We start from the raw sequence: 20,063 nt of genomic DNA, 5'->3' as shown, positions 1-20,063 counted from the left end.
TTATGGCTAAATGTGCCATGCACGCTTTCATCGCACTGTCTCCGCCAATCCCTGCTTGCTAACCCTCTCTGCTCACACTTAACATCACTCTTTCAGTCAACAAGCATTTATGCAACAATTACTTGTCTCTGGCCCTGGGCTAGTTGCTTAGTATACCGAGATGTATAAACTTGATCTCTATTCAAAAAACTCAATATCATTTGGCCTCCTCTTCTTTTGGCCTGCACCAACTATTGAATTTTAACTCAATATTTTCATTTTAAGTAGTGCACTGTTAGACTTTTCTGACAACCTAAGTTCTTCCTGGTATTTGACTTTGTTCTATACTTTGTTCTTGGCGTTTTGGTTTTTCTATTGATGCTGATCAAAGGAATCCGTGCTTCTATAGAACAAAAGATAAAATCACCACTATTTATATGATGAAGAACATACAGGGAATAAAACCAGTATACTGTTTACTTTGCATACTTGCTGATAATGCTTCAGAATCCAACTTTTTAAAAAATGTTATTTTAAATTTATTTTTTTGAATAGGTAATGCAATACATAGTTCAAAAGGTACCATTAACAGTACAGAGGGATTCCATCCCACCTTTGTTCCCTAGTGATCTAGTTTCCTTCCCCCCAATTAACCATTGTTAACTATTCTTGCAAATCCTGAAAATATTGTGTGATGGTATCACATTGATACTGTGCACTTGAGAAGAATGTGCAGTCTGCTATTGTTGGGTGGAGTCTATCACTTTAAAGTTTACTCTAAATTCAGCACTTTTTTGGGGGGTGGGGTGGGGTGGGGCGTTACCATAAACCAGAGTTTCCCATAGTTGATTCTGATGGCTTTTGCTCATTTTTAAAAGTTTTTCTGTGGAGGGACAGACCTTCAGAACTACCTGTCCTGCCATTTTTTGTTGATATGGCTCTCAGCAGTTACTTTTTAAAACAAATATTTTATGATGTCCCTTTAATATTCTGAAATAACATTTATAGGTAGTATAACAATCTACACAGAAGTTTCAAAAAATTAATGTAATGCATTCTTTGTAATATAAAGGAGAAATGAAGTAATTCATAAAAAATGAATTTCAGTGTATAAATATTACATATGACATCGGAAGGCATAATGAAGAAGTGATATGCTTGTACCTATTTAAATATGTTATATTTAAGAGATATAAAACTATCAGATTCCATTTTGTACAAATGCAAGTAATGAAAGACTAAAATCTAGTCATAAAAGCTAGATGTTTTTATATGTACTATAGGAAGAGAGAAGTTGGGATAAAACCCCAATACAAATTATAGACTAAAGAAGTGAAGGAAAGGAGAAAGCATAATATTCTCATGTATGGGACCTAATTTGAAAAGTAATTATTTAGTAAACAGTGAAAAAATATCAGAGAACATATCTTTATTTTGAAATCCTAACACAGGTCAAGTCAAATAGTTCAGTCTTGAGTATTTAAGTACTTGGAAACTATTCTTTCAGTGATAATGAGATTTTAAAGATGGATTTTTAAAAAGCAACAGTAGTACTCCTGAAACATATACAATTTTATTAACCAATGTCACCTCAAGATAATTTAATTTATAAAAATAAACTGATAAATATTTGAAGACAATAAAATCAAAAATTTGGTACTTTTAATATCATTATATTATCATTATTAAAAAAGCATGATAGGACATTTAAAACCACCATCAAAGTAGGTTTGAAAATTAATAGGCAATTATGAAACAAGTGAATGATTTCAACTAGTAATTTTTACACTAGATTTTTTATCCATATGCATGCATATCTATATATGATATACAATGTTTTTAGAACAACCAATGGAATTAAATAAGATACCTTCATTTCATGTGTTTCTATAATTCAGTAGTTGGTGCCAACACTCTTAAAAGGAGTCTTACATCTTCTATTGCATATTTAAAATTAACTTTGTTACTTTTATAGCAACTGCATCATTACAATAAAATATTTCAAATGCACAATTTGAAATACACTAGTTGGTAAATTAGCTAGTTTATTTCCAAAAAAAAATTGGTATAATAGTCATAACTTGACCCAGGAACTTTCTTAATTATACTATTTAAATTGTGTTTGACCTTTAAATAATTTTTTAACTTAACTGTTTTAACTAAATATTGGTTAGCTTTTTTCTACGCATTTCAAATGGGATAATCACTATCTATATTGTAAGTTCCTAAAGATTTTTTTATCTAATTACTTACCATGTATTTTAAAGATAGGGTCCAGCTCTTACCTCCTAGTAGTGGTGAAAATTAAATGAAATAATGTGTTTAAAAGTTTGTAATGTGTTTATAAAAATCTGTATTAAGAGCATTATTATTAATAACTTAATAATAACAATTTTAGAGGCCATTCCTTAAGAAAATTAAGTCTTAGCCATGGGTCTAAATTTTAAGAGATTCTATAATTATACACATTAAAAATTTTTAATTCATAATCTCTTGCCTTGCTTTGCCCCTCAATCAGAATCACTTTTTAGGAAGAAGTTTATTTTGTGACAAAAGTACTTCGTCATTTTGTGGTTGTGTGTTTGGGAAATAACGAGCAAACTTCCTTGACCTAAGCACTTCCCAAGCAGGCATTTCCCTCTTTTAGGTGTGTACTGAGAACTGTCTTTATTTTCATGAGACTGACCTGGCCTCATGTTGTTTAATTTCATTATAATTTTTAGTTGTGGCATGTATGTGAATATGAAAAGTGAGCGAAGCATGTAATAGCTTTTTGTGGTTTGTGTTTTTCATTTGCAGCCTTCTAGCAAAATAAAGGTACCTGAAGAGAATTTCTTCGATGTTCCTGCTTTCTTAACTGTCTCGGGACAACTTCACCTAGAAGTGATATCAGGGTACAGAATTTTCTTTTCTCTTTTGCTTTAATGTACTACTGACTATGGGTTGGATGAGAGTGAAATAATGCTCCCTTTCCCGATGCTAAAACCTAAAAATTGAAATTTGTGTTTATTATTAGTTCACTTGGATTCATCAAAAGTATATTTAGATTGACATGACACTATCCAAGTTTCTCACATTAGTGTAGACTTTGTTTTTAGTTAAAAAATGTAACACTGGAAATATTAAGCTATGATTTTTAAAAATTTACTCTTTTTTAATAATGAAAATTTAAGTATAATCATATTATGAAAATAAAGTTATAGTTCATACCCAAACCAGGAAATAGCACATGTCATCAAAAAAAAAAAAAAAGATACTTGAAACAAATAGAAGAAAAAGATATTTTTAAATGATTGGTGTATGTAAAGAAAATTAACCTACAAAGCCGTCATGAAAGATACATGACCAATTAGAAAATCTTAGAAGTCAGATCACATTAATTTTAGTGACTCACAAATCTCTGGAGACTCACTATACCCCTTTCAGCCCAACTTTCATTTTCTTTCTTTTTTAAAAAAAATTTAATTTTATTTATTGATTTGAGAGAGAGAGAGAGAGAAATAACACTCTGTTGTTCCACTTACTATGTATGTACCCCTGACCAGGGATTGAACCCACAGCCTTGGCATATCAGAACAACACTAACCAACTGAGCTAGCCGGCCAGGGCTCAAACTTTTCTTTTCTTTAAAACAAGGAATTGGAAAGGAAGATTTTTAAAGTCCTCTCTAAATATATATTCTGTGATTTTGTGTGGTAATTTCTTAATGCTGACTCAACAAGTACTGAGTCTCTTTTATATATCTTTGTTTTCTCATATAGAGATTGAGACTTAAAAATATCTTGAAGAAATGGCTCCAGTGAAAACAAAGGAATCTTTTTATGTTTTCCATTGTTCTTAAGATGTATACAGGTGGGAAAACTCAGGGGAAGTGGTAGAATATAGTGTTCATGTTTATTTTTTTTATATACTTGACTGTCAAAATGGAAAGTCAATGGTGTAATAAAAATGGTCTTGAAAATAACATGTACTTTACTTAGATTCTTTTTTGATTTATCTTTGAGGCAGAAACATGTTATTTGACAATTTCAGTTACCAAATAATTGACAATATTATTAGAATACTATAACAGAAAAACTATCATCGTAATGGCACTGTGAGATTGTAGGATCTGTAGAGCTCTGTAGAGCTGTGTGTGGGGAGGGCCTTATCAGGCATGTCATGAAAAGTACCTAATGCCTGACAAAATGTAGTTTTATTTTTTTATTTTAATTTAAATTATTTTGTTTTATTTTTATCCCTTCACCCACCCTCCCCTTTGGCAACTATCAGCTTTTTCTCTGTATCTTTGGTTCTGTTTCTGTTTTGTTTATTTATTTGTTTGGATTTTTTAGATTCCATATATAAGTGAAGTCATACAGTATTTGTCTTTTTCTGTCTGACTTATTTTACCTAGCATAAAAACCTGTGTTATTCATGTCGTCATGAATGACATGATTTTGTTCTGTTTTATTGCTGAGTAATATTTTATTATGTGTATTATACAGGCGTGAGCAAAAGTAGATTTACAGTTGTGAATACATGTAACAGTTTATTCTTGTATCATTATTTATTAATTATTGTAAATCTACTTTACTAATTACTATAAGACAACTATTGCCTACCCCTGTATATATCACCTCCTGTTTATCCATTCATCTATTGATGGACAGCTTCATTGCTTCCATGTCTTGGCTATTACTAGCAGTACTGCAATGAACATAGGGGTGCAAGCATTTTTTCAAATTAGTGTTTTCATTTTTTTTTAAATTTTTATTGTATTTTTTAATCATTTTTTATTATTCTGTTACAATTGTCCTAACTTTTCCATTTTTGCCCTCCTCTGCCCATCCCAGCCCTCACTCCCACAGTCAATTCCCTCACTGTTGTCTATGTCCGTGGGTCATTCATACATGTTCTTTGTCTGCATTTTCTTTGGGTAAATACCCATTAATTTTTTGAGGAATCTCCATACTGTTTTCCATAGTGGCTGCACTAATTTACAATCCTACCCACGGTGCAGTAGGGTTCCCTTTCTTCACATCCTCGCCAACACTTGTTGTTGATGATTTACTAATAGTAGCCATTCTGACTGGTGTGACATATCTCACCATGGTTTTAATTTGCATTTCCTTTTGATTAGTGATGTTGAGCATCTTTTCATATGTGCATTGGTCATCTGTATGTTCTCTTTGGAGAAGTGTCTATTCAGGTCCTCTGCCCATTTCTTAATTAGATTATTTGGGGTTGTTTGTTTGTTTTGGTGTTAAGCTGTATGAGTTCTTTATATATTTTAGATATTAACCTCTCATTGGATGTATCATTGGTGAATATCTTCTCTCATTTAGTAGCATGTCTTTTTGTTTTGTTTATAATTTCCTTCACTGTACATAAACTTTTTAGTTTGATGCAGTCGCATTTGTTTATTTTTTCTTTTGTTTTCCCTGCTCAAGGAGATATCACCAAAAAGTTATAACTAAGAATAATGTCAAATAGTTTACAGCCTATGTTTTCTTCTGGGTGTTTTGTGGTTTCAGGTCTCACATTTAAGTCTTTATTCATTTTGAGTTTATTTTTGAAAGTGGTCTAAGAAAGTGGTCCAATTTCATTTTTTTCGCATATCTGTCCACTTTTCCCACACCGCTTATTGAAGAGACTGTCTTTACCCCATTATACATCCTTATGTCCAGTAATTGACCAGTTTCTTATGCCAGTCAAAGTATAATTTTAAAAAATAAAATGTCTCATATCAAATACATGTATCAAATATTTTATTCAATTCATTACTGAGGGAACAAGTAAAATAGTAGGCTAGTTCAAAGAGCACTTGAGGAGCTGTGTATTCATAGACAATTTAATAAAGGAATTTTAGAATAAGATTGCTAGGTTAGTTACAAACTGGTTAATATCCTACAGACCAATAAACCCTGACCTTCCTACACCAATAAACCCTGACCTTTGGAATTTTGTGTTCTATCTAACAGAAATGAATTACAGCTCTATTGGGGAGAATCTTTACGTTAACATGTCTGTTGTTAATCTGGATATTCAGTTCAATAGTAAATACAATAATTGAGCAAGTACCTTCCTCTAAGTAATTAAATAACCTCTGAGTGGGTTGTGTTCCCATATTATATTGAAAAGACATACTATCTACCTTTTGGCCTAATAACCAAGTTTTGGATAACCTTTTTTTTAACAGCCTTTCAATTTTCATTTGTTTTATCTATAAAGTTATCTATCTTCCCCTCAGAAGTATTACAATACATGAAAGGTGTAAATTTACGAATTGTTGGTTTCTCTGTTATAATATCACTAGTGGAATAAATATGTTCCCTCTTTCCCAGTAAAGTGCAATGACCCACAGAACACAGTGTGCAATGAAACTTGACAGATTAAATTGGCAAAATATGAGGTTTTTGTGTTTTTTTAATGTGTTATGGACTGTTTCTAATAATGTCAGTCAAATGTCCCCAATTTGTATACATATTTCTAGGACAATTAATATATGGTGCATCCTGTCTCAGGCTAATACATAATTTAATATCCAGTAAGATATTGTTGGTTTTCTTTCCCATAGCTTTGTTTTTCTTAAATTTTATTTAACAGACTTTTAAAGTAGAATAAATGGTAGTTAAATTTAAAAGGTTAACATTTTCCAAAAGGATATCCATGTCAGTTTAGTGGGTTTATGGCTTCATTTTAAAAGTTAATTTTGTTGTTTTTTAAATAGACTTTCTATTTTTGAATGAGTTTTAAATATAGAAAAGTTGTAAAGATAGTGCAGACTTTGTATGAGTATACCTCTCACCCAGTTTCTCATAGGTAACATTTTACATTACCATGATACATTTGTCATGACTAAGAATGCATTGTTAGTACTTTACTATTAACTAATTTGGATTTCAACAGTTTCCCATCAATGCCTTTTTGTGTTTTCCAGGATCCACTCAGGGTACCGCATTACATGTAGTTCTCATGTGTTCCCACTCTCTTCGAATCTGTAACAGTTTCTTAGTTTTTCCTTGTTTTTCATGACTTGTGGAAGTTTTCCCAGTCTAGATTTGTCTGATGTTTTTCTCATGATTAGACTAGAGTTATGTGGATTTTGGGGAAGAACACCACAGAGGCAAAATGGTCTTCTCATCACATCAAATCAAGGGATATTTGATATCCACATGGTGACATCAAGTTTCATTATTTGGATAAGGTAGTGTTTGCCAAATTTCTCCCCTGAAAATGCACTGTTTGTCCATTTCTCTACTCTATTCTTTGCAAGTAAGTCACTAAGTCTAGTCCATTCTCACTGGACATGGGAATGAGGACTGGGAAGTGGGAGATGGAATTAAACACCACCTCCTAGGAGTGGTATATTCAGAATTCTTCTGTATGGGAGATTTGTTGTCTCTTTACCTTTGTATGTCTGTTTATGTAATCATGTCAGGATACATTTATGTGTATTTATTTTATAGTTTGGGTTATACTTTAACTGTGTTACTTATTTTGTTGCTTAAACTGTTTTAGATTTATAGCTGTTGGGAACTCTTTCAGGTTGACTCTTGTGTCCCTCTGACATACCCCTGTCCTTTCGTTTTTTGAGTACTTCCTTATTCTCTGGTACTGTAAGATATCCCAGATTGATTGATTGATTTATACATTTATTTTTGTTTTATTATGATTGATGAACCTACACTGACACATTATCATCATTAAAAATATATTTACATCAGGGGTCACTCTTGGTATTGTATATCCTGTAGGTTTGGACAAATGGATAATGGCACATATCCATCACTATAGTGTTGTACAGAAAAGTTTCACTGTTCTAAAATCATTCTGTGTTCCTCTATTCATCTTTGCCTCCCTGCTAACCCTTAATCTTTTTACTGTCTCCAAGGTTTTGCCTTTTCCAGAATGTCATGTAATTGGAATCATATAATATATAGCCTTCCAGATTGGCTTCTTTCACATAGTAATGTGCATTTAACTTCCCTTCATGTTTTTTCATATCTTGATAGTTTATTTGGTTTTAGCACTGAATAATATTTCATTATCTGTATATATTGTAGCACAGTTTATTTATCCATTGACCTACGGAGGGACAACTCGGTTGCTTCCAAGTTTTGGCAATATCCCATGCTTACTTTTAAAATTTCCCTACCCTAGCCCTAGGATCAGCCATTTCTCCAAAGAGCTCTGGATTTTTAATGAGAAAATAGTATGTAGAAACCGAGATTTAGTCACTAAGTATCTTGCTGCTATGGGAGACTTTTGTTTCCAAGACTTCTAAGCAGAGGTACTTGAAATATGGTTTTTACTTTATTTTATTATTATCACAGATAAGATTTCTTGTCACCATTAAAAGTCTGAATTTTAAACAGATTCTTGGACTGGGGGCTCACATCCATCCGCTCGTTCAACTTTGACACCTGTCTCATCCCCAGTAGCTTTTCCAGAACTGCTACCTTCACCGTGAAGCTCCATGAGTTTTCCTGGTTCAAACTTGGGCTTCTTCAGCGTTTTGAATTTTTTAAGAAAGATATCACGAAGTGGGTAACTAGATTAGCAAGCTTTTTCTGTGTCTCTTCCAATGCTCTCTGAAGTCAGTTTATTGTCCACTTCTTTGAAGTCATTTGTTAGCATCTCTCGGGTCATGATTTCCATCATCATCTTCTGGAATTGGCGAACCTTTTGATGCTGAGCATAAGAGGTCTCCTGAATCTGATTGTTTCATTTTTTAGTAAAACCAGCACAAAATAGACAAAGCAAATAACCATTGATTTTCCAGTATCCACATGAGCTTCAATCATGGTCTGCCATTGTTTGACCATGGGGCACAGTTTGACTTCTAGCGTGTCTGGATCCAGGAACACAACCATCCCCATCCATGCTTTCTTGCTCTATCTTGGTTTTGCTTCATTTTGCATATTTGTTTTGTTCTTTCCTACTTCTAAAAGGCTTTTCCCAAATAGTCTTAGAACATGAGCTGCAGCACCTCCAGGTGACATTGACACTGCTTAGTGTCCCAGCCCTAACCCTAAACCCTAAACCTTAACACTAAATAGTAGATGGTAACTCAAATCTAAAGGAAGGGATAAAGAGTACTAGAAATTATAAATATATAACAATATAAAAGACTATGTAAATATGTTTTTTTATTTTTTAGTATTTCTAGAAGTTACAGGTTTGTATAAAGCCGTAATTATAACACTGTATTGTTGGGTATTAAATGGAGGTGATGAATATTCATTCTGGCTCTGGGACCAGCTGCATCGGCAGGAATTGAAGCTCTTTATCTAATGTCAACTGCATAGACCTTTGATGGATTGGTCTTCACAGAGATTATCTGAAGTGCTATAAGAGCGGTCAGTGAGACTACTTATTGGAGCCTCTGCTGCCATGACTAGCAGGTGCTGACCACTTTCATGCAGGTGAAATCTAAGGGCACCTCAACTCCAGCCCATCTCTGGTTTCTTGTACCAATGCTTGACTGATTCTATGCTGTGTGGGTCCACACACTCACACCTGTGATAACCAGAAGTGCAGGAAAGTTAATGCAATAGGGAAGGACTTTTGACCAACGGAGGAAAGGACTCAGCAGATAAATGTTTTCCTCTTTCTTTCTTTAGGTGACTAAAATTAGGTTGCATTTCATAAAGGCTCTAAGATGGCCACATGGAGTAGAACAACTAGTCACTGTGGTTGTATTTCTGTATCTACTTTCCCATTTCCCCTCTTGTACTCTCTCTATCGCTCATTTCTGCTCCCTGGGATTTCACCTTCAAATAAACTTGTATATAAACATTTAAGTTTTGCTTTCAGGGAAAGCACCTTGACAATTCACTTGTTTCATTTAAGCATATTCTCAAATAATTTTCTAATAGAGGAGGTATGGGAGATATAATTCCTTGCATGTCTGTAAATGTTTCTGTTATGTCCCACACTTGATTTTGTTTGGCTGGATGTAAAATTATGGATTAAAAGTATTTTCTCCTCAGAACTGTGGAGGAACTATATAGTTTTCTTTTCATTTCCAGTCCTGTTAATGCAAAATCTGAATCTGAAGCCAGTCTGGTTTACATTCTTAGGAAGGCATCTGTTTCCCCTATTTTGCCTCCCCCATAGAAGCTTTAAGAACTTTCTCTTTATCATTTCACAGTAATATGTCCAGATGTGGGTCTCTTGATTCTTTGTTCTTGGAAATTGGTGGATCCTTTTAAAGTTCTCATCTTTATTCTTTAATAATTGTCTTTGGTTTTCTCTTTTAAGGAGATCTTTTTTATTAGAGGTTGTACCTCCTAGATTAAGCTTCTCTTTCTGTTATCCTTCTCTCATATTTTATGATTCCATGTCTGTATTCTACCACCTGGGAGATTCACATGAATGTATAGTCTGATCTTCTACTGAACTCATTAAGAATTTGGCTCTTATTTTTAATATCTAAAAGTTCGTTCTTTGCTTCTGATTTTTCCTTTTTTAAATAACATTATTTCATCTTGGTCATTCTCTTTTATCTTGAAGTTTTTCTTCAAATATCAGTTTATCTTTGCCATCTGTTTATATTTAAGAATAAGTCCATAAAGACCTGACTTGAGAGCTTTGGGTACATGCACTGGGCTTATTTATTTGTACTTTACCTTGATGTGGCCAAATGCAGATATCTTTCCACAAGAGTCAGTGCAGGTCATTGGCTACTCCTAGTCCTAACTCAGCTGCGTGGATCCCAACTTGTCTTTCCCAGAGAGAGATAGAGGAGGAAGGTCAGGTCAAAGGGTGACTTCTGCAAATTGGACAGTCACATTAAGCCCACATATGACCAGGGCTCAGATATTTTGGTTGATCCTTTGCACCACCCTTCATTCCCACTGCTTTTATCCATTGAATCTTTATCTCTGGTCTTGGTCCATCAGAGCTATTCTATCAGAAGAGAGTGGCTTATTAGTCTTTGATTTATTTCTCCCAATACTTAGTCTTAGGGATCTATCATTAGCTTAATGCACATAATCACAGATAACAGTTTAGAAAACATAAAGTTTTCATGTGACTTTCCTGTTTTTGGTTACAAGCATGGACTCTGGAGCCAGAAAGCTTGGATTTAAACTCTTAGCCCCTGCCCCCATGTATTGATTATATGAAATTGGACAAGTCCCCCCCTACTTTCTCAGTGCCTCTATTTTATCATTTGTAAAATGGGAGCAAAAAAATGCCCCTATCTTTTAAGGCTGTGTGAGGATAAAATGAAGTGATACATGTAAAGTAATTAGAAGAGCACCTGGTAAATGGTAAGTGCTATCTAATTACTATTACCATTAAGCAGTTTGGTACGTAAAAATTTATATCCTACTCTCTTCACTTTCAAGTAAGCATCTTTCTATGGCATTATAACTTTTTTTTAAATTTACATTGTGCATGAGCATGCATGTTTGTCAGTGCATGGAGGAACTTCTCCTGTCAGCTGACCATATTAGCAGACTTCCAGATGGAAACCAAGAGAATATTTCCATTTGTGATGGGGATGTTACTGACTGACATCAAGTGAATAGAGACCAAGGATAATGCCAAACATCCTACACTACATAAGAGAGTGCCCACAATAAAGAATTACCCAACCCAAAATGTCAAGAGCGCAGAGGTCAATAAATCCTGATCTGGAATGAGTTTCAGAGTTTTACCTGGACATTCAGGGCATCAAGAAGAGCTGTGCAAGGTCTGCCACATAAGCTTTTAATACCATGTACAGCTGGATGATTAGATAAGTACTACCCAGGAACTAACACAGCCTATAGGATTCTCCAAAGTCACAGAAAGGGAAACATTATTATACATCATTTATTTCTTCAAGTTATAATATTTATAATTATAACATATATATCTATACTATTACTGACAGTGTGTACAGTTATTAATCAAACCGAATGACTTAAATAGTATATATACCATATTAGCTGGAAATTCTCAAAACAGACCACACAATCTTTTTTTAAAGCTTTTATTTATTTATTTTTAGAGAGAGGGGAAGGGAGGGAGAAAGAGGAGAGAAACATTGATCAGTTGTCTCTCACAAGCCCCCAGCCAGGGACCTGGCCTGTAACCCAGGCATGTGCTCTGACCAGGAATAGAATCATCAGCCTTTTGGTTTACAGGGCAACACTCAACCCACTGAGTCAGGGCAGATCACATAATCTTGTAGTGCAACTCAGACATCCTTTAGAAAAATCCTATATATTCGTCAATTGATAGTTTTATCTTTCATACTGGTCCTAGCACCGTCTTGACTCAGAGCAGTCTTCTGGCAGTTAGTTCCTGCTGCTCTGTGCAGTCAGTCTCAGTTAGGCATGCGTTCTGCTCTGCGACAGAACACCTGATGGGCAGTGTCTCAAACAGTTAGATCACTTAATTAATCTCACATAAGGAGAGGTCTGGAGGCAGTCAGCCCAAGGCTGGGGCAGTGCTTCTAAGGTGCCATCAGAGGCTCAGGCTCATGGAGGCTCTCTGCTCTGCCACCCTTAGCATGCTGGCTTGTTGCCTCAGGTTCAAGGTAGCTGATGAAGTTCCAGGCTCCACATCTGAGGTTCAAGCAGAAAGATGGGAGAAAGGGGTGAGGCCAGCCCAGTGTCCTTTGAATCAGAAAAGCAAAAGCTTTCCTAGAAACCTGTAGCAGACTTTCACTTCACGTTATTGGCCACACTAAATATAAGGAAGCCTGAGAAAACAACTCTTGGGTTTTCTAAAGAGTTATTTAGAAAAGAGCCTCTATGGTTAAGGGGACAGAGGGAAAATGGTTTAAAATATTTTTATTGATTTTAGAGAGAAAGACAGGAAAGGGGGGGGGATTTGTTGTTCCATTTATTTATGCATTCATTGATTGCTTCTTGTATGTACCCTGACCAGAGATTAAACTTGAACCTGCAACCTTAGTATATCAGAACAACACTCTGACCAACTGAAGCAACCCAGCCAGGGGCGGAAAAATTGTTTGAGAATTTGTGTTGCATTCGCTCATCAACTGATTGCTATGCATTCTATTGAAGGAAGAGAGAAAAAATTAATTAGACCTGTCACTCAAACTGGCCATTCTGAAATCTCTCCATCCCAAGCTGGACCCTGCTCAGAGTATTTGTTCCCAGGAAGACACACTAAGTTCTTGATTATATGTAAACACAGCTGCCTATAGACATAGAGGTAAAGTCCATGCTCTTCAGGGCCACATAGTCAGGCAGGGAGGATGTGAAGGGTTGACAGAGATAAGATAATAATCTCAATGATGTGTGCTATGAACTGTGCACAAAAATATATGGGAGGAGGGGAATTTAACTTCTGGTTAGGGGTGGTCAGAGAAAGCTCCCCAGAAGTAGTGACACATGAAGTTGAAATGGCAGTTAAATATGTGAAGAACGGGCTGGGAAGGGCATTGCAGATAGAAGAAAATGCATGGGCAGTGGCATGGTGGCAGAACCAGAATGCACACATTTGGACATTAGAAAACCCCCTTTTGCTGGCATATAGGATGCCTGAAGGAGAGAGGAAAGGCATGATGTGTGCTTCCAAAGGCTCAGGTCTCCAGCTTTGGTGCCTGGGTAGATGGCAGTGCCAGTTTCTGAGGCAGGAATCATTGAACGGAGTATGGTAATGATGACTTTGGGGGCCTCACGCTGTTCTAACATGATTTTCCAGGACAGTCTCATCTGTTCCATTGACTTCAGTTTCCCTCTTAGATTTCTAAATCTACATGCCCTGTTCAGATCTCTTGCATATCTGGTGCAGTTTTGCTACATGACAACCATGCCCAAAATTGAATAGGTTAAAACTGGAACCACCGTTTACTTCCTGAATCAGTGTAGGTCATTTGTTTGGGCTCAGAAATTAATGTCTCTCTTGAAGACTTAAAGGATACATGGGTGGTGGCTCCCATTATATTCCCCATTTAATCCTTATATTAGTGTCTGCAGGAACCATTTGAATCATTTTGGATCGTGTAGTTATCACATGATCCAAGTGGTAGCCTCAATGCAACTCTTCTGCTGGATGTAGGTAGTATCTTTATTGGGATAGATCAGCACAGGCTCTGGTACTCATCTTTAACTCTGTCAATGTGTTCTTTTCAGTCCCTTTTAGTAAGGAGAACCAGAAACAGTTCTCACATATGTGGAAATAGTAGTAGTATTCATTCACAATTGTGCCCCAAGACTCTGATAACTGTCTTGCTCTCTATCACAATTTAGTCTGCAAAGACCTCAGGCATCTTGCCTTTCTGCAGAATGTCACTGTGGTTCAATTGGACCTGGTAAACAGGAATATGGTATTAATCTGAATGCCCTCGTTAGACACATATGTACCAGAGGATAGGAGATAAACTACAAAGATTCAAGAGCCTGCTGCTTAGGTGAAAACTATAGGGGGTCTGGGTCTGAGGTATGCTGGGACATCCCTTCTGAAGTAAAGAACAAATTGTCATTCTTTATACTCCTTACTGATAAGTAACATATACATGTTTGATGGGTCCTTTGGATTTCGGAGGTGGTATATGCCACTTTGAGAATACTGTCCCAATCCATTTATCGTGCAGTTGGAAGTCTTAACAATGCCAAGTGAGGTAAAGAGGAAGAGACGCTCTGCATTAGGACCAGGTTGCAGTACAGCTGCTCTGTCCCTTGGCTATAGTGTTAGAGACATCATGTGGAGATAGGGATGCTGAACAGAGTCTCTGACAAGCCCCAATAGGGAATGCATGGCACAGACCCTCTAGTTAGGCCATGCCTTCTGCATCAGAGAACTCTACCTTCAAAATGCAGCTCCTGAGGGACTACTGGACCCTAGAGAAACTGACTAGCAGACAGACACCAAGTGCTTATGAGACAGGAGCTTCCTATCAAGAGCCGGGGATTGTTAGGTCCAACAAGTCTAATAAAGTCAGGCAGGAACAGTGGCGATCCATTTCCATTGTATGATGGAAAGGGCACATTCAAGCCTGAGAAGGTCTGAGAAGCACAAATAAGTTACAGACGGGTAGCTTAGAGCCCCATGTCACATAATCTGTTGCACTGGTGCCTGTCCTGCAGCTCACACTTAGGGCCTCAGAGGGGCTCCTCTATGACCAGGTAAAAGAGGAGCCAGGCCTGGTCCTTGGGTGGAGTGACTCACCTACTGGTTGGTGTCAGCCAAAATTGGACTCTTGCTACACGATAGGCACAGTGATTCAATCAAAAGTGAGGTGGTGGGAATTGCCAATAATCGGAGGAGAGTCCTCAAGTGAAATCACTTGGCAGCCACTAGAGAGTATCCAAATTCACACCCTGGGGCTCCCTAGCCCAGGCAGCCTACGGGACTCCCTGCCAAATACCCAGACTTACCAGAGACTCCCAAAGGTGTCTTACCAGATTAGCCAGAAAATGAAACTGGAAAAGTTGGCATTCGTGCTGCCTGTCACTACCAGAACCAATAAAGAGACAAGGATTGAATCTCTATGGATGCTTGATTCAGATGCTGGTGATCTGAGAAGGCAGTGGGTTATGTACCCACAAAAACCATCTTAATATTTCATCTCAAGCTGTTCTTTTAATAGGAAGAAAAAGAGGATAGGTAAGGAATTTGGATAAAGGTTAATCAGATAAGAGTTGCTGTCCTGTGCGATTTTCCTAGTATTTATCTGCTGATCAACATTCTTTATCTGCATCATGGACAGTCCTTTCCTGGAACACAAATGGCTCAGATACCATCACCATGGCTTGGAGACTCCATTGGACACAAAGGTTGAATTGCTTGTTAACCTCCTGGAGTCACATCGTCATGCATTCCAGTTCTTGGAATAACATCTTTCCGCATGCATTAACACTTAAGCCTATCAACTAAAGATAAAATCTTTAACTCTTGAGTTCCCCATTCAATTTCTTTTGTATTTTCCTTTTGGATTTTATAAAACGGAAGTTTAAGACCACAACTTGAAAGAAAGGTAACATATTTCAAACACAAATAATTTGGGCTCCAAAATATTTGTATTTCTGTTCTTGAATTTGAATGCCCTTAAACCCAAATCAGTTTTAACAATAGAAATGTAATATCTGCCCATTCTGGTGTAACTTATGTACCCTAGTGCTTAAGAGCTGCTGTTGTGCTAATACTCTTATTCAGTCCTATAGAATAAGTTCTATACAATAACTTTTGTTGTTAAAGATATAAATGAAGTATGCATGCACGTCAACTGTAGGATTCACTTTTCTGTCATTTTTGTAAATGCAATAGTGTTGAGCAACCTCCTCCTCCCTGCTACCAGCCCTCCCCCCAAAAAAGAAAGAAAGGAATACTTCCCTTATCAATAGGGAGCTATTATTGTTAAAATGAATTGGCAGGGCTTGGTAACTGCTTGGATTTCTGGTTGGTGGTATAGGGAGGGAGAAGGATTTCTCTAACACAGCCCTTATATTTCTGGTTCAATCAATCATGACTGCAAGGTATTTGTGAGAAGTATAAGACATGGACCTTCTCGACAGTGAAAATGTCAGCATCACATATAATGCCTTGAGAGAATTTCCTGGGCAAATAATGCAACCTGTAGAAATATCTAATCACAGAAAAACAAGGTGTGATTATAAATGGTTTATTTCTTTAGATTATAACATTCATCACAATGAAATTGCATTCAAAAGGCTGTTATTGCTGATAGTGCATAAAGCATTGCTTTTTTTTTTTTAGTGTGCTGTATTTTACTTATTTATTTTTAGTATATTTTATTGATTATATTGTTACTATAGTTCCAATTTTTTCCCCTTTGCTCCCCTCTGCCCAGAACTCGCCCTCCCCCAGCAATCCTACCCCCTCACCCTCACCCCCAGTCGATGCCCGTGGATTGTGCATATGAGTTCTGTGGCTTCACCCTTTCATATATTATTCTTTTTAAAAAATAATTAATTGATTAATTATAATAATAAAAAATAATCCCTCCCTCTCAGACTTAAGACCCTTTATAATCTTATAAAGGACAATGCGTGAAGGTCTCGTGCTCCTCTAGCTGCCTCAAGCTGGACATGGTCGTTGTCCTACCTACCCTTGGGTCCAGAAATCCCTAATTAGAGTGGGGGTGTAGAGGGGAGGTGGCCTTCCCACATGGGGAAGGATCTTGCAGACTCCAGGTCAGTTGGCTGTCCCTGGACAACAGTGCACTTGGTTTAAACAGGCTGGCATCCTTGTTGTATTCTGGGGGCAACAGATTGGCAACAGGATTAAAAGGCATTGTTCAGTTTATAACCACTAGATGACAAAAGGCAGGGATTAATTTTTCAATGTCCCCATTAGGGAAAAAAGGGGCTTTTTTGGAGGAAGGTGTGCCAGGCACATCTCATCTGTCCAAAACCCTTTTGCCCACTATACTTAGTTTGTGCTGAGGGGAATATTTTAGGTTTCCCCCCTCTCAGACCTCTGGGCCCTTTCTGTCCAAGCCAGTAGGATAGAGAAGAGAAACCAGTTCTAAAGTGAAGCCCACAGGCCACGCCATTCTTCACCAACCCAGCCACTTAGTTCCACCAAATCGTTGAGTCTCAGGAGGCAGCAATGCAGACAGGATTAAGTGAGGCCTATACATACAGACAATCACTCAGGTAATGAGATCATAGGCTTATGCCCTTTGAAAACAGAAAACACATGTTAATTTATGCAACATAATCCAGAAACCAGTCTCTAAATCTGTAAGACTGTCTTCTTGGAATGACACCCAGTTGCAAGGCATTTGACATTCTTCTTGCCTGTAAATTAAACATCTTTGATGATGCCACAGACCTAGTTTAACTTCCAAATGAAAACAAACTTCAAACGAAAACAAACTTCAAAGACGGTTAGCTGCACTACTTTATAGTATACCACTGAGCATTGTGATTTTCCTTGAATTGCAATTTTTCTCCTTAAGATTACCCTCCTTGTCATTAAAGGGACTGCATTAAGTCCATTTGTTTTTTAATTTTTTTGTTTTATTTTATTTATTTTTTTTAGAGAGAGGGGAAAGGAGAAAGAGAGGGAGAGAAACATCACTGTGTGGTTGCCTCTCACTCACGCCCCCAACTGGGGACCTGACGTGTAACCTAGTAATGTGCCCTGACTGAGGATCAAATCAGCGACACTTGGCTCACAGGCCGACACTCAATCCACTGAGCCACAGCAGCCAGGGGTGCATTAAGTCCGTTTTTAATCTATCCTGTTTGTTTGCATAAACACAACAAGAGCAACAAATGATCACTTATGATCTTTAAGTATGCTTTGCTGGAACTTACACAAGGAAGCTTTAGAGTGACCTTCAGTCTGCCCTTCAGGGCACAGAAGCTGAGCCGCATACCTGCCATTCAGCCTTGCCTGTAAACACCTGTCTTTTCCAAGTCCTTCATGTTTTCCATTGTGCCTTAAGGTCCCTTATAGCCATCTTTCAGGAGAGCAACCTTCATTCCTTCCCTGGAGAGATTGCCATGGACTGCACAACCAACCAAGGTACCAGGCCTTTTTTCTCGTGGGCTTTTATTACCTTTGAAAGTCAACCCTAGTTCCTAAGGGTAAAGCATTGCGTTTTAATCACAGCAAAGTGTCAAGAGAATAGGGACTTATCTCAGGTAGTAAATTTAAAGTCAGAAAGCACACTTTTGAGGTCAGACCCAGTAGATGCCCTAGGTGTCTTGGGGGACATGAGCACTAATGTAAGCCACAAAACAACCCTGCGTCCCTCCTACCCAGTACACCATGCAGAAGCAGGCCCCAGGCAGGAGAGAGTTACAGCTCAGCAGGGAGGAGCAGCAGGACAAGGAGACTAGGCAGGAGCAGAATGAAGGCTGGACTTTCTTTCATTCCTCAGTGGGAGGAAGAGAAGGAAAGATTTCTCTGGGGTTGCTTAAGACATGGGCCTCCCAAACTTTTAAAGCTTCACCCAAGGGTCAAAACACCAAGAGGGTGGGCTCCATGGGTTCTTTATATGTGGCCTGCAATTATAGACTCCTTTGCCTTTCAGAGGGAGTGGACTTAGTACACACACACCCTTTTGGGTCTCTGATTTTAAGGTCACCTTGAGTACACTGAGCTCTCAGGCCATATGGGCACTTCACCCCTTCCATTGCCACTTCCCATGCCCTGTGCTCCCAACTACAGCAGCCTCAGGAAGAAAGGCTTCCTTCCCCACTTGGGGCCTGCAGCTCCCTGGCCACTGTGCTCTTTGTCCACCTAGGAGTATGTTTCCAGGTCTGGACCTCATGGACGTTCATCTTTTGCAGCAACATGTATACTGTGTTCTCCACCAGCCAGTGCTATCTGGGGTTCTGTTTCTGGGTGGGATCTGGCTTCCTCCCTTGGGGTTCTCAGATCAGCCTGCCTGAGATGGTGGGCAGCAGATGTCCTCTGCTGGATTGTTTGCCTGGCTATCCTGTTTTAATTAGGCTTGATCCAATTCAAAATTTCTGCATGTAAAAGCTCTGAGTTTCTTAGTAATCACTCTCTGTGGTCCCATTTCTACCCCAAACATTTCTTTTTTTTTTTAATTGCTGTTCTATTGCAGTTGTCCCAATTTTTCCCCCGTTACTCTCATTGTCCCAACCACCCCCACTCCCACAGACAGTCCCCACCCTGTTGTCCATGTCCATGGGTCATTTATACATGTTCCTTGACTAGACACTTCCCCTTCTTTCCCCCCTTACCCACTCTCTTCTCCCCTCTGGTCACTGTCAGTCTGCCCCTTGTTTCCTTTCTTCTGGTTCTATTTTGCTCGTTTGTTTGTTTTGTTCGTTAGATTCCTCTTATAGATGAGATCATATGGTATTTGTCTTTATTAGATTCATTTTATAGGTGAGATCATATGGTATTTGTCTTTCGCTGCCTGGCTTATTTTACTTAGCATAATAGTCTCCTGTTCTATCCATGCCATCACGAAAGGTAGGACTTCCTTCTTTTCAAAACATTTTTATTACCCAAAAAGAAACCCCATACCCATGAAGCAGTCACTCTCCATTGCTCCTTCTTTCCAGCCCTTGGTAGTGACTATTCTGCTTTCTGTCTCCATAGAATTACCTATTCCGGAAGTTTCATTGAAATGAAGTTATACAATATGTGGTTTTTTGTGTCTACTTTCTTTCATTTAGCATAAT

The 20,063-nt window shown here is 37.6% G+C and overlaps 1 protein-coding gene across 5 annotated transcripts in view; it reads left to right on the top strand.

The window, feature by feature from the left end:
* Nucleotides 1-20,063, top strand: part of NARS2 (asparaginyl-tRNA synthetase 2, mitochondrial) — a 109,864-nt gene that overhangs the window by 45,428 nt on the left and 44,373 nt on the right. For all 5 annotated transcript variants that reach the window (XM_090267791.1, XM_090267790.1, XM_090267789.1 and 2 more), the window contains one exon: nucleotides 2,779-2,873. In XM_090267791.1, the coding sequence (XP_090123917.1) occupies nucleotides 2,779-2,873 (95 nt within the window). The remainder of the gene's footprint in view (nucleotides 1-2,778; nucleotides 2,874-20,063) is intronic.

Source organism: Furipterus horrens, unplaced genomic scaffold (genome assembly GCF_987537825.1).
Source record: "Furipterus horrens unplaced genomic scaffold, mFurHor1.1.pri manual_scaffold_2, whole genome shotgun sequence".
Classification (NCBI taxonomy): Eukaryota; Metazoa; Chordata; class Mammalia; order Chiroptera; family Furipteridae; genus Furipterus; species Furipterus horrens.
The sequence above is the reverse complement of the archived record's forward strand: the minus strand, read 5'-3'. Positions and strand labels throughout refer to the sequence as shown.